The 14,634-nt window shown below is 40.3% G+C and overlaps 1 protein-coding gene across 3 annotated transcripts in view; it reads left to right on the top strand.

The window, feature by feature from the left end:
* Positions 1 to 14,634, top strand: part of KIF16B (kinesin family member 16B) — a 138,566-nt gene that overhangs the window by 110,273 nt on the left and 13,659 nt on the right. For 2 of the 3 annotated variants that reach the window (XM_068675740.1, XM_068675741.1), the window contains one exon: positions 11,201 to 11,284. The exons of the other annotated variant lie outside the window; for it this stretch is intronic. In XM_068675740.1, coding sequence (XP_068531841.1) covers positions 11,201 to 11,284 — 84 coding nt within the window. The remainder of the gene's footprint in view (positions 1 to 11,200; positions 11,285 to 14,634) is intronic. 3 annotated transcript variants of the gene reach the window in all.

Below are 14,634 nucleotides of genomic sequence, written 5' to 3'. Positions count from 1 at the left end.
GTAGACATAAGTGAAAATTTATGTATAATCCATGTGGCTATAAACCACTCTCACTCTTGGAGGGGGGAGTCAGTAGTTGCTTTTAAACTTCCCATTTGCGTACTTAGATGGCTCTTTCTCTGTTTTCTATCATTTTAAACGACACAGAAGGCTAGCTAACTTCTCCTTGTAATCAGTCCTGTTTGTTGGGAGAGTTGCGGCTTTATACTTGTAACAAATCAAACGCAGAGGCACACTACGTATTTGTTTGCAGGTATATTTCTCGGTGACAGCTGTTCTTTAAGACCCTGAGATCTGCCATTAATTTTGAGTAGTCAGGAAGGCATCCATCTAGTCAGCAGTAGAAATTACTGCTGCTCTTTGATGAGTTTTCATTATTAGCATTTCTCAAAGGCAAGGGTGACTGAAATTTATGGCATCAGTTGGTCACACGAGACGGGGATGTTTCATAAACGCTGCCAGATGTCACCGAGATGAGCTCGTATGCAAGAAGCAAATCACTTCTGGAAGAGCTGTTAAAACGGCTACAGTGACTTCTCTCTGAACGTGCTCCTGTTGGGGAAGCCAGCAGGCACAGAGGCTTCTTGGGGTGCAACCCGAGTGTCCTGCGTGGGGAGCGGGCACGGCTCTGCCCAGCTGCCTGTGCTCTGCAGGGACACTGCCTTAACCTTGCTAGAAATCCCAGTGGGCGGATAATGAATCAAATCCCAAATTATTTTTGAAAGGTAAATAAACCCTGTTACAGAGCACCAGAAGATTCCTTGTTCTTCTTTTTGAGAAGTGGTATTTGTGCCACATGGTTATGAAGATAAATCAATGTGCTGAGCTTTGAAGATGTGACCTTGCACACCCAGCAGTTGTTGCCGTTTCTTTAAAGGAATAAACAAGCACCATGACCTGAAACTACACACAAAAAATAATGGTTAGTTTGCAAAATTACAGGCTAAAAAGGTAGAGGGTATGTTTTCAACTTGTTCGTGGGTTCTCTGGATCCTTTGTGTTAGAACATGGTCTGCCATGTGGGACTGGTATGCTTCCCCAAAGATTTCTGTCTTAGAGCAAGGGATAGACAAACAAGGGAGCAAAGCCAAGGTCGCGAGGGCACAGCATGTATTATTATTTTTTAAAATCTAAAAGATATTTTCCAAATATATCTGAGAAGCATATTTATCTGTGCTTCATTTGGTTTTGACTGGTGTACATGTGAGGTAACTGTATCCTTTTGGTTGATGTATGCTGTCTCTGCATCTTCTTATTCCTCCTATCTACAGCCTGCATGGGAAACTTAATGCATTTTCTTAGGCACCTGGGCCAATTTTTGTCCCTCTTCCCTGGGTTAATAATTCTCAGCTACGCGGGTAGTGGTTTACATTTAGAAAGATGCCCTGGCTATATTAATTTCCAGTTTTCTTAAGAGATTAAAATTCCCAGAGAAAATAGCATGGTTTTATAGTGCTGTGAAAGGCTTGCACAAACTGTGATATATCCTATCACTCATTTTTATAGTTTTATAGGTATTCTGTATTTAAACGCTATCGTACTGCTTATAATGAACAAAACGATGAAGTAATTTGTCAAATATTATATTCTGCATCATTTATGGCTCTATTTTGGTGTGTTATTATTCCGACTAGTCTAAAAATTGCTTTAAGGAAAGTAAAAACACCTCTGTAATGCCAGGTAACTTCATTGGCTGCAGTTAATTTGATTTTCTCAATAGCAGGCAATAGACTAAATGGAGTTAAAATAATGCAATAAATAGTGGCATCCACGTCTCACCGTAGCTCAAAAAAAGTGTATTGAATCTAGGTCGATCTGCTTGAGAACTCTTGAACAGTTTTGATAATTACGGATGATTTCGATAGACAGGAGGGCTTGATTCAAGGACAGTGAGCCACAGTCAGCAAACTGCAAAAGAGAAGCTTGTGGTGTTCCATCCTACGTGGCAATTTTGCATCGTCAGAGGGAGGTTTCAGGGAAGTTCACAGGAAGGTGAATTGCTTTTTTGTGTACTTATCCCTCTTCAATGATGAAATCGAAATGTTCTTTGGAGATGACAGTCTTTGAGGATGGTTGCTGGAAAGGATGCCAGGAAGATCTTACAACTTCAAAGAGTGGAAATTGCCGAGAAGGTTACCCAGAGTTAGAGATAGCAGGGTTGTGGGAACCCCTGCATCCTGAGAAGGTGCTCGTGGACCGGGGACTGTAGAGAGGATTGTCAGGGGAGTTAGTCATGGCATCTAGACTTCGAGGGATGCCACAACAGAATTGCATATGCTTATGGGAGGGGATGTAAGTGGTGGTGCTTCTCAGTATGTCTGTGCCAGTGTTGCAGGGCAGTGATGGAGAGCAGGAAGAAAATATTCTTCTCATGCATGTGGGCAAAACAGCTTCCTTTTGGAGAAAAGGTTGTGCTGTAAAAGGATGGGAAACTAGATTGGGACATAAATCGTTCTTAAGACAGAGAGAAAAATAGCAACTCCAGTGCATTGCTCTGCAGTACAGTCTCTTGTGTTTTTCAGGAGGGAGTTTTTTGTTGGCCGATTTCTTTAGGATTTTCAGGGTGGATTCCCTCAAGGGAGAAGGGAGATGCTCGTTGCTCTGTGCACGTCTCAGTGAGATCCAGACGTCGCAGCCTGTAGCAACAAGGAGAAGTGAGGACGGAAGGCTGGAAACCGGCAGCTCCAACAGAGGAGCGGAGAGATAGCAGGGATGGGCCTGGGGCAGCTCCTCGGGTCTCAGAAACACTGCAAAGAGCTGGGGAGCAGAGGGGCCGGAGCAGAGCGTGCTTCCCTCCAGGCTGGTGAAGGACAGGCTGTTAGGCTGGTGCCAGGGGCCCTTCTGTGGGACTCTTCTTGTGGGTAGGAGGAAAGGTGTGTAAAAGCTTTTTCCAGTTCTGTTCCCTGGTCACTTAACTCAAGTTTAGGAGGTCGATTATCCTTGTTTGCTTGTTACAGGAAGCGGTGGCTTTGTTGCTGTATAAAAGCCGCTCATTCTCTGAGGAGTTTGCTGTGTCAGAAGGTTGACGTGAGTCCACCTCAGGGCTTTGGTGATCCATAGCTGCTCAGGTGTCCTGCCTCTGAGCTTTCAAATCTCTCTTCTCTTCCGGCAGATAGCAGAGAAGAAGGTATGGGATAGGAAATTTGATGTAGCAAATGGACAGTGGAATAAGAAAAAAAAATAGGTAAAGCTTAGTGAAAAAGACAGCAATAAAATAGAGACGTGCTGGGAAGTGGAGAATAACACATGGGAAGAGAATTAAATGGAAGTCAAGAGAAAAAATTGGAAATGGGAGAGAAAAATAAGCGACAAACTGAGTATCCAGAAAATAAACCTATGGTTACTCCCTCTCCTCAATTAGTTGACAATGGGAACACTGCCTTTAATCTTCCTGTCCTCTGAGGGCATCACTTGCCTATTGCATCTGCGAAACACTGTAGGGTTTACGTGACTGTGAGCTACATTTTTATTTTTTGAATCAGGGGAAGTTTAGAATTTTATTGGCTCACTCTTGGGAAAATGTCATTTAAGCTTCAAATATTTTGAGCTATATAACTGGAAAGTGTTACTTAAGTGGCTCTTAATTGATTCTGTTTGTTTCTTTTTAGTGAACAGTACATGCTCAATTGACTTGTTTTTGATCTCCGTTAGATATTTTTTTTTCAGAATTTATAAAATAGCCTTCAATCTGTTCGTTAAATATTCGCTATTTCCCTTTGCTTAAGGCTGTCCTATGAAATTGTATAGAACAGGTGATTTATTTCAGATGAAATACCAGTAAAAAAACAGAAGATAAGCTTTTTAAAATCTTGTTGCTTAATTTCTAAATATTTAGAGCAAGTTCCAAGTTAAGAATACAGCTTTTGTCCAATTTCTTTAGAGTCTGGGAGTCTTAGTACATCTTGAGAAGTTGAGGCTTAAGTTACTTTGTTTAAACTTCAAAAAGTGAAACTAGGACAGTTTTTTCTTTCATTACTCCCTGCAAAATCAAGTCAGGTGCAGCCATACCAGCTGCAAAACCGTGCCACATTCTTCTCTTTGATTTTTCTCATCTGTGACAGAGAATTCGGGTACAAAGGATCAAAAGTCAGACATGCACTTTGAAAAATGAGAAAATTCAGAGTTGTAAAAGTAACATGAGAGTTAAAGAAGACTGACTTTTTAATTTAATAGTTAGCATTTCCTTAATTTTCTTTTTTTCCCCTTTTTCCCCCATTTAAATATATCAAAACACTGAAGTACAAAGAGAATTTGGGATGAAAGATTAAAGATGACTCAGCCTCCATCAATGTCTACCCTGTTTTTCTTCTTAAAAAATCTTTTACCATATTGTAGGCACTAAAACATAGATTTTACCCACCAGAAATAATGAGATGTTTCAAATCCTGTAGATTTTTGCTTGATGTAGGAAAATGGCACTTTTTTTTTTATGTTTAGGCAGCATAACACTTTGAACAATTTCACGCTTGAGAAGTGACAAGCCTACATGACTGCATTATGTGGTATTTTACTTGGGTCCACTCTGTATTGAAATATCATCGGCAAAGTACTTTGCAAGACTTGCATTAAGATGTTATGTTCCACTGTACCATAAAAGCCCTAAACCGAATTAAATCCAGCAGGTCCCTAGCAAACTTCCATTAGTGTCAGTGAAGAGTTTCCAACTGAATATAGAGGATACCCTTACACTGCTGACAGTTTTGTATCCTAAAGAGCGTGAAATGAATATTCCCTGTCCCAGGCAAAATCTATTACTGTATTAGGGCTTTCAATTGTACTCTCCTGGTTTCCAAAAGGCCAGTCCCCAAATTTGCATCTTTTTCTGGGGCTCAGTAGATGAAGGTTATGAAGATGTGTGGTTTTACCTTAAAAGTCTGTGCTTCCATGTATGTGTTTATAGCTATATGCTTGTCCTGGAGTTAATTTTCTTCTTAATAGCTGGTATGATGCCGCGTTTTGGATTTAGGATGAGAATAATGCTGATAACACACAGATGCTTTAGTTGTTGCACAGCCATGCTTAAACAGAGCCAAGGACTTTTCGGCTTCTGGTGCTGCCCTGCCAGCAAGGAGGCTGGGGGTGCAAAAGGAGCCTGGAAGGGACACAGATGGGACAGGTGACCCCAACTGGTCCATACCAGCCCATGCTAAATATTCCATACTACACGGCATCCAGCTGAACAATTAAACTGGGGGGATGGCTTGGGGACAGGTGAGTGCTTCTCAGGGGGACTTGCTGGGCGTCCGTCAGCGGGTGGTGAGCAATTGCACCGGGCGTCACTTGTTTTGTGTATTGTTTCATCATTATTATTTTTTTCCCTTCCTTTTCTGTCCTATTAAGGTGTCTTTATCTGAACCCACGAGTTTTACCCTTTTTCTGACTCTCCCCCATCCCACCGGGGTGCATGGTGCTGAGCTGCCAGGTTAAACAGCAACAATGCTGTTGCCAGAATTAGGTGAATCTTAAGAGTTGTGTATAAGAAAATACAGGTGACTAAAGAAAGGGCACTTGCTGTTCTGCCAGCTACTCTTACCAGCATTAAAGGCTTGCTGATAACCTAGTTAAAATCAGTCTCTTGGCTGAAATGTGAGAGCAATACAGGAATTGAATAATCTGTGATTTGCTAGGATAATACCTGGTTGGTCTGAAGCACCTTTGACTGGAGGATTGGACCTGGGACTGTCTAAACTTGATTGCATTAATCTCACAAATACTATATCATGGTAGGTAGGCATCGTTTCTTGGAGATGACGTTGCTGAGACACAGACAAATAACATGCCCCCAAGTAATACAAGACCAGAAATAAAGCACAGCCTTTATTTATTAAAAAGAAATTAGGGAATAAATTGCAAATGACTGTTTGCCTCTCCTGAAGTCTGCTACTGCCTAGCAACAATTGCTAGATAGGATAAACATCATTAACTGTAAAAAGTTCAATGCCTAAAAGACATTAGGAGTGCTGATATGCAGTCTTATGGTCTCTCCGTACTATTTTAAAACATTATCTTTTTTTGCATTTGGAGCCTAAGGGTAGTCCCACTTTTGCCCATGGTAACGTGTATGCATGCATGTGCCCACTAGCTTCTATGTAATGCAATTTGTGATGCTGTAGTTAAGTGTGGTAGGGAAATGCTTCTGCAGCCAAAACAAAAATTAAAAATCTTGCATACTACATGCAGAAGCTTCTCAGGAAATCATTCTAGCTCACTGTTCCTGTCAAGCTGGGGAATATGCCTGTTAATTTCCCCTGACAGAATACACATCACCTCATCAGCAGCCCTAGAAAAATGACAAAACATCCAAACTGAAGGAAAAAACTGACTGCCAAACACTTTCATTGCCACTGCAGGAAGAGGGGAGGCGGGCTGGGAGAGGAGGGGCATGCTTCAGAAATTTCAGGAAAGTAGAATAATTTACCTTACCACCTGTAGTGTCCCACAGTTCCGCTTTATATTTGTGCAAAACCCTCATCTCTTAGTCAAGATGTGACCCTTTAAGAGTACATTTGAGCTAGAGGGTACGTGGCCATTTAATTTGAAAAGAATAATTTATACCTCTGAATCTGGAGAATGTGAAATTCTTTTAGTGTTGGAGCTGAGGCAAACTTCTCTGTGCAAAATCTATACCTGCATATATCGTACATACTGAAGTAGTACGAACAAATACAATTTGATCACGTACTGTGCTGTGTGTATTACCTGTAGCAATGGTAATTTCATTTGAAGTTACTTTGTAGCTTCTCGAAGGCTTTGTAGCACTACTAATAACAAAATTTGATGAATTTATTGAAATATCCACTACTGCGATTTGGCTTAAATGAATGAGGTATGAATAACTTCGGCTGAGTTGTTGATTTTCTGAATTGCACACAATTTGCTTCATATTCTGAGTCTTCCTGTCAAGTGGCACATCATGGTAGAGAATATTTATAGGAAATTATGGCAACGTTTATCATTGCATCAATATATTCATATTACTGGACTGCTTTTTTGTTCTTTTTGTAAGTGAAAATTACGACAAGATGAGAACATTTTTATAAACACTTCATATTTCTGGAACTCTTGCACCAAAGTATTTTTCCCTCACACTGAAGGACTAACTTTATAAGACATTGACAGAGATCAATGGTCCATACGTAAAAGTACGTTACTTCTGGTAAACATATTAATATAGTATTTTTATATAAATATACTACAATGGATCAGCTTCCTATGACAGTGAAATTACACAGCCACATAATTACATAATCCACATTGCTGTACAAACAGTTCTGGTTCTTATGTTGCAAAGATAATTTTCAGACTGTGAACTGGGTGAAAACTGGTGCTGTGATGTCTGCTTAAGCATTTGGACAGCCTGAAATTAGAGCCTAGAGAGTTTTGGATGTCTCCTTTTTGTTTTGATGGGTATTAGGCTCTGCAGTATGACAGTTTCTGCTGTAATGGCAAATGAGGAAAATTAAGTTTGCAGTGTATTCTAGAGAACGCATTTGCTTTTGTATCTCATGTGGTATTTGGCATAGAGCAGCGTAGGACATAGTGGAACAATTCAGAGCTTCCAGGGGCTGCTGAAATGATGATGAAGTTTACGGTTGGAGGTTTTGCTGCCATGTAGTTGGGAGGTCATCTGGCGTATGACAGAAGTGGCTTGCGTTTCGTTTGTGTGATGAGCAACTGCCAAGAGTTTGGCCAAGAAAAGAGCCAGAGAACCCTTGAGAAAGACAAAGCAGCCAAGCAGGGACACGGTGTTACGCCAGCAGACCCGAGGTGGTGTACCTTCTGCATCCAGCCCACACAGAAATGGTTCCTGCAGTAGATAATTGGTTATTTGTAACATGTCCTGTGCAGGATGTAAAATCTTTCCAGGTACATACATGTATGTGTGTAGGTATACTCTGTACATGTGAGTATTACAGACATAAGTAACATGCATACGTGTTGCAAATACAGTTTGGCACAGTGGCATTCTGACCTGGATGGCAAGTTTTTGTTGCATATAACTCTCCAAGATCAAATTGCTGGTCAACATCTGGACCAGAATAATGAAAAAATGATTTTCATTTAGGTTCAGTTGTAACTTGAAGTGTTTTAGAGCCGGGTTTACTGGCTGGGGCCTGTCTTTTAAGTATTAAATTTGTCTGTGGTAATGGAATTTTGTTGTCTTGGTTTTAAAGATTTATGCATCGGTGCGATTTGGGAGTTAAGAAACATTAAATCTATATGACCAGCGACTTTTGTGAGAATGAGTTTCATAGAGTCTCAGAATGGTTTGGGTTAGAAGGCACCTCAAAGACCATCCAGTTCCACCACCCTGCCATGGGCAGGGACTCCTCGCACTAGACCAGGCTGCCAAAAGCCCCATCCAGCCTGGCCTTGAACACCTCCAGGGATGGGGCATCTGCGGCTCCTTTGGGCAACCCGGTCCAGAGTCTCACCACTCTCGTAGTAAAGAATTTCTTCCTAATAGCTAAGCAAATTCTACCCTCTTTTCATTTAAAGCCATTACCCCTTGTCCTATCTCTACACTCCCTGACAAAGAGCCTCTCCCCAGCTTTCCTGAAGGCACCCTGTAGGTACTGGGAGGCCTCTATAAAGTCTTGTTGGAGCCTTCTCTTCAGCTCCCTCAGCTACATCTTCATGGGAAAAATGCTCCAACCCCTTGATCATCCCTGTGGCCTTACTCTGGACTCATACCAAAAGGACCACGTCCTTCTTGGGGGCCAAGAGCTGAACACAGCATTCCAGATGGGGCCTCACGAGAGCAGAGGGGGACAATCACCTCCCTCGCTGTGCTGGCCATGCTTCTGTTTTGAGGCCCAGACACTTCTGGCTTTTTGGGCTCCACGCACGCATTGCTGGCTCACGTTGAGCATCTCATCCACCAACACCCCCAGGTCCTTCTCCTCAGAGCTGCTCTCAATTCATTCTCCACCCAGCCTCTATTTGTGCTTGGGATTGCCCTGGCCCAGGTGCAGGACCTTGCACTTGGCCTTGTTGAACCTCATGAAGTTTGCATGGGCCTGCTTGTCAAGGAGTTTAGCAAGGCTGGCTGTTTTTAGAAAATACAACTAACCATTTTTCTCCTAAAATATATTCAAAAAGCTAACAGCTTTGGAAAACACTTCGAAGGCCGTTGCCCATCCCAAAGTTTTGTTGAAGTAGCCCCCCAAAACCTGTTAAAATTGAACTTAATTTAGATATAGAAATTATTCTTGGTTTCAGATGTGATACCTTGCTTTGGCTCTACAGAGTATGTCTGAGGAAGTGGTAGCAGTAGCTTTTTTTCATTTGTGCAAATTGGCCTTTTCTTGACAGACACTATTTTAAAATTCTATAAATAAAGTATTTATTAGTAAATAAATTCAAAAACAGTCTTCCTAGAGCCAGGAGGGGATTGTGGTGGCAGTTGTTTTACCTTGTTTGTTTCTAGCAGTTACATGATTCAGTACTACTTAATAAAATATAATTTCTGCAGGGGTGGGATTTTGAAGCCCTTGAAAATATTAGCACTTATATTTCTGTATAGGTTAAGGAGTGAGTAATGCAGTGAAAATAAGTCCCAAGGACATAATTACAGGATACTATTTGGCTGCGTACTGCTTGTCCTGCCAACATGAAGAAGCAGGCACACAGAGCACAATATGATTGGAAAAACTTGAGAAATATAATTGGGGCATGTTGGCAAGACTGATGCAGAACAGACATCTCTTCTGGTGCCCCACATCACTTGATATCGCTCATTTGAAGATGTCTAGACACTTCTATAAAACTATCCAAGTCAGAGTTGAACCAGACAGTGGGAATAAATTATTTGTATTGCAGAATTCCTTTGTATTTAAAGAATGGTTACATTCAACGTTAATGATGAAGCTCCTCATTTAATTCGGTATACTTCTGCTCCTTGTAACCAGCCATAGACTCTCTACAGTCCTCTATGTGCTGATATACTAGAAAATGATGCATCTTGTTTATTATTTCAATATCATCAGATAGCCTGGGGAATTCATGCAAGAGGCATTTTTTACACATGGGTTCTGCCTGCAAAACAACTCCAGCAATAGCGCTGTAAGGTTGCATATTTCCATCTTATACCATAAAAGCTAGAAAGAAATTGTTTTCAACTGCCTTAAAATGCAAACACGGACTATGTGGAGAGGACTTGCTTTCTTGTACGTCGTTCCCAGCAGCAGTGGTTTAGCAGACAAAGTTCACTGGTATGTGTTACCGACTGTTGAGCTGTGTGTATGTTTTCCAGATATAGCTGGCTGGAATTAGTTCAAATGTTTTGTTTGCTGATATACAAGAAAGGAATAAAGTTCCCTTGCTCTCTCCTCTACTGGAGTGGATTGTTACAGTTCCTATGGAATAAAAAATAAATGGAAAAATAGCTTTTAACACCTCTGTGTTGAACTCCTTAAAAGACAGTCATTTTTAGATGTTCTGCTCCTGCCTTCTTTTCATTTTGATTGTGATAAATAGGATTTTGTTTGTTTATGTGGGTTCTCTTTAGAAATTAAACTATCCCCTTCCTGCCTGGACATACATTTGAATGCATTTGAGCTATGGTTGAGTTACGGCTCAGGAAGTCCCTCTTGCTATCATCCAAGCTGCCATCACAGTGGGTGTACGTGCTCTTAGACTGTCCCTGTTGTGAAAGAAGCTGTCGTGGTTTAACCATGGAGGTCCCTCAGGTTGTGCGCAGGTGTCAGCTGGCATCTAGCCGTGCTGCATTCCAGAGCATACTTCAGTGATAGTTCTTAAATGCAAGGATGTTACATTTATGATCTAACATAAGATGAACAAATGAAATGGCGATACAATTGGAGACCACAGTTTTTAAGAGACTGAATGCAGTCTTTTAAAAAAAAAAAAAAATCTTCCTGAAGAGATCTTTCTACCTTGTTAGTAGGTGTTAAAACATTAGATTCAATTTGCAACTTCGTAAATGTGACAGTCTAATTCCCAAATTTGCTTTCTGTCACTCATGTATGAACAAAATGTGTTGTTATTTTAGCTGTGCTACAGACTAGATCATAATACTGTCGGTAAAAATGTATAATGGGATATTTGCTAATAGCATATACTGTAGCTCATGAATATTTGGCTTTTTCTTCTTTCCAGACACTTTGTAGTTTTAAAGAGAATTTTCTCATTTTAGCCTGTCATTTATGATGCCAATTCATCCTTTAATATCTTCTAGCTTGCTACTTTAGAATTCCCTCCGAAGAAGCTCTTTGGAAACAAGGATGAACGAGTGATTGCAGAAAGACGGAGTCACTTAGAGGTAATGGCATCTTTCTCATAGCCTTCTGAAGTGTATTTAGGTGGAGTACTATCTGCTTGACCAACAGAAACCATTCCCGGACAGTCGTAGTTAAATAGCCTACTTGTAAGTATGAAGTTACTTGCTGCTTCATTTAACACAGGAGATGGCAGCAGTAGATTGCAAAGTAATGAAACATGCCTTTTAAAAAAATTAATCCTAGTCTGGAAAAAAGCGACTCTTCGGAGATGTTCACAGGAGGTACATTTATTTAGTAGGGAAAGGTTGTGGATGAGGTAAGTGTTCACTGTAGACAGATGGTCTCTGTGCAAGACGAGATTAAAAAAAACTTGCTGCTTTAAATGCGATTTGTTATCTGAAGATTTACTATTTTATCATGGTTACTATATCCAAATATCTCATGACAGAAGGAAAGCGATATTTAGGCATCTCTGAGCTTTATTTTGTAACCCAGCTTGGAGTGTTTTGTTTGTTTTTTTTTTCTTTGAATTAGTTTTAAAGCTTAATTTTATGGTGGACAGAGTTACTGAGTGAGGGTTTGGGGTTTTTGTTTGTTCTACAGTGCTGTGTGGATGGCACAGTTTTAACTCCTATCGCACTTTAGGTCTTTATATTTCCATGCTAATGCGTGTATTATTGCAGCCCAGGGGCAGCAGGTGGGGTTTGGGGAAAGAAGAATAGGCGGGAACAAAGACTAAACCATATACCCCACAACTATTTTGTAGCCACATGGGGATAACCTGATCATGCAAGTCATAAAGAATTACTTTCTTTGTAGGGCTGAAATAGCATTAAGTAGAGCTTTAGAGAAATTAATATAAAAGTAGATTGCTTCCAACTGGGATATTTTCTGGCATGTTTTGATTTTTTCTATGTACTTCACCTTTTCTTTGATCCAAAAACAAAACATCCTCCCACTGACTTTTGATGTGAGGCTGTCTTACATATAGCACAAAATGTAGTCTGTTTTTTGTTTCATGTCCTCCATAGAGGGCATAAAGGCATGGCCGCATTCCCGTCTAGTACTCAGTTTGCATATTTTTGTACCAGTAAGAAATTTAATCCCTTAATCTTTCTGACCTTTCATTGATTTCCTAACTGACTTTATTGTAATGTTTCTGAATGTTAAAACTGCTGTGTAGAGTGATGCTTTGATCACAGTCATGTAGTATTTATGGCTCTCTATGTAGCCAGTTTTTAGCTTTACATTAAGTTGTATCTATTTTAGCGAAGTCATTTAGAATTGTATTACCTTTATATTTTGCGAATACTATAATAAAAATATACGAGCACTGTTTACATGAATATGTTTTGCCATATGCCAGGTAGTACACTGGGCCATACCATTCAGTAATCTTGGCAAATCAGTCAGCATTGGAGAAACTCAAGATCTCCAGTGGTCAAGAGAAAGTTGTATTAAGAGGACAAGGAGCCAAGCAAATATTACCATTCCTGCCGTGAGGAATTTGATGCAATAAGCTTGTCGTCATTTCATGAAAATAGCAAAAATGCCTGATGTTTGGACCTCTGCTCCTGGTATTTTATTCTTTCTTTCGTTGTGCATTTTTGCAGTAGTTTGCTCTGGCTTTGCACTGAAGGTCAGTAGCTGGTGAGTTTCAGCGAACATAACTGCAGCCTCCTTGCAAAGCAGTGGCAGAAGCCACCTAAGTAGTGATTGTTTCCCATGAAGTCTTCAAAGACTCAAAGCACATATTGAATTATACTGGGAAACTATTTGGCAGACAGAGAATGTGTGATAGGGTACTATAGCACAGGCACCGATTCTATTTAAAATGCCGTCTGTTGCTTTCTCATCATTTTCAGTCTGGAATGAACTTTGAGCATGTTTCAGTAGACTAACCTGAAAGTAGTAATGGATGGATTGCCTCTATAAGGGACATGGTCTCTTGGCCTTTTGAACAGGGCACATTTCTCATGTGGAAATTGGATCAGGTAAAGGCTGAGGAAGTCAGACCTTGATAATGAGCAGAAACATGGCTAGTATGCATTCAGTTGGCTTTCATACCCCATTCTGTGCCTTGATTTGTTGTAAACACTATGCAATGGTTTGCAAGCCTCGCAGGTGATGTTATTCTAGTAATTTTATATGGTATAAAAGCTTATTTGATTGTTTCCCATGGTTAGGCAAGAGCTAATGAGCTAATACAGCACTTTTAATAAAAGCAAAGCCCATCTTCTAGACCAAAAAAAAACAATTGTATGTTCTTACCTGAAGTCTGAGCTGACCTTATTGACTAAAAATACATGGCAGTCTGACAAATATCAGTCTAATAATAGTGAACAAATGTTCCATGTTGTAAGATCATTAGTAGAGCTGTCATCTCTGTGGTGGACAATAAAGAAATTAATCTCCTCTTCCAGTTTCTGTATTAGATCTTTGCATATCTTGAATGGGCTTTGTGTTGTTTTTCCCGGACTTTTTAGATTAACTTTGGAGTGGGATAGAACAGCTTTGACTAGTCCAGCGCATTCCTGAGCAGCATCCCCTGAGGAACAGCAGTTTCTTTTTCTAATCTACATTTTTTCCAAGCACGCACATAAATAAAATTTCAAGATGCAATGTGCACCTCTTTAAGGGATGAAACAACCAAGGCTGTCATTTCAGTCCAACAGCCCGTCTAAAGTGTGTGCTGAATTGAGCAGTTGGTTACTGAAATGGTCTCGTAGGCTCTTCTCCTTATGTCAAGGCTAAATTGCAACTCACAGTCTGATCTGGGAAAATGAGGCGGTTAGACTGGGAGTTGTAGGAGCAAAACTACTCTTCAAAATTAGCTAAATGTACAGCAGAGAGCTACTTCTGTTGCACACATCTAAACAGCCATTGTAATTGCCTCTCTTTGGGTCTAGTCAGGGAAAATTTTCTTGTGCCTAATTATAAAATCATTTGCCCAAAATGTCCTTTGTGGGACCCATAGCAGTTTAGGAAGTTGTTTTTTTTTTTTTCATACACTGCACCCCTTGGGTTCTAGCCACAAGAGGAGCAGAAGTCCTGAGAATAGCAGGAGGGCTTTTGTGGCACTGCTCAGTGCAGCTAGAATGGGGAAGAGTGTATTGGGTGCTGCTGGTGGGCTGTTGCTTTATTTATTTATTTATTTTATTTTTAAGATTGCCATGTAAATTACCTTGTTTCAGCTTTAGTTCAGAAGTGGGTGTATTACTGTATTGTAATAGGTATGACATTACTTTGAGTAAAAGACTCCCAGATTACGAGGGTTGTGATTCAAAATCACAATAAATGCGAAGTTTAGGTAAAACATTAAGTTATTCGTTTATCCTTTCTATCCTAGCTGGTAAAAATGCTTAATAACCGAAAGCTTGACAGTACGTTG

The sequence above is a fragment of the Anas acuta genome, chromosome 3 (genome assembly GCF_963932015.1).
Source record: "Anas acuta chromosome 3, bAnaAcu1.1, whole genome shotgun sequence".
NCBI lineage: Eukaryota > Metazoa > Chordata > Aves > Anseriformes > Anatidae > Anas > Anas acuta.
This window is presented reverse-complemented; position numbering and strand designations above follow the sequence as displayed.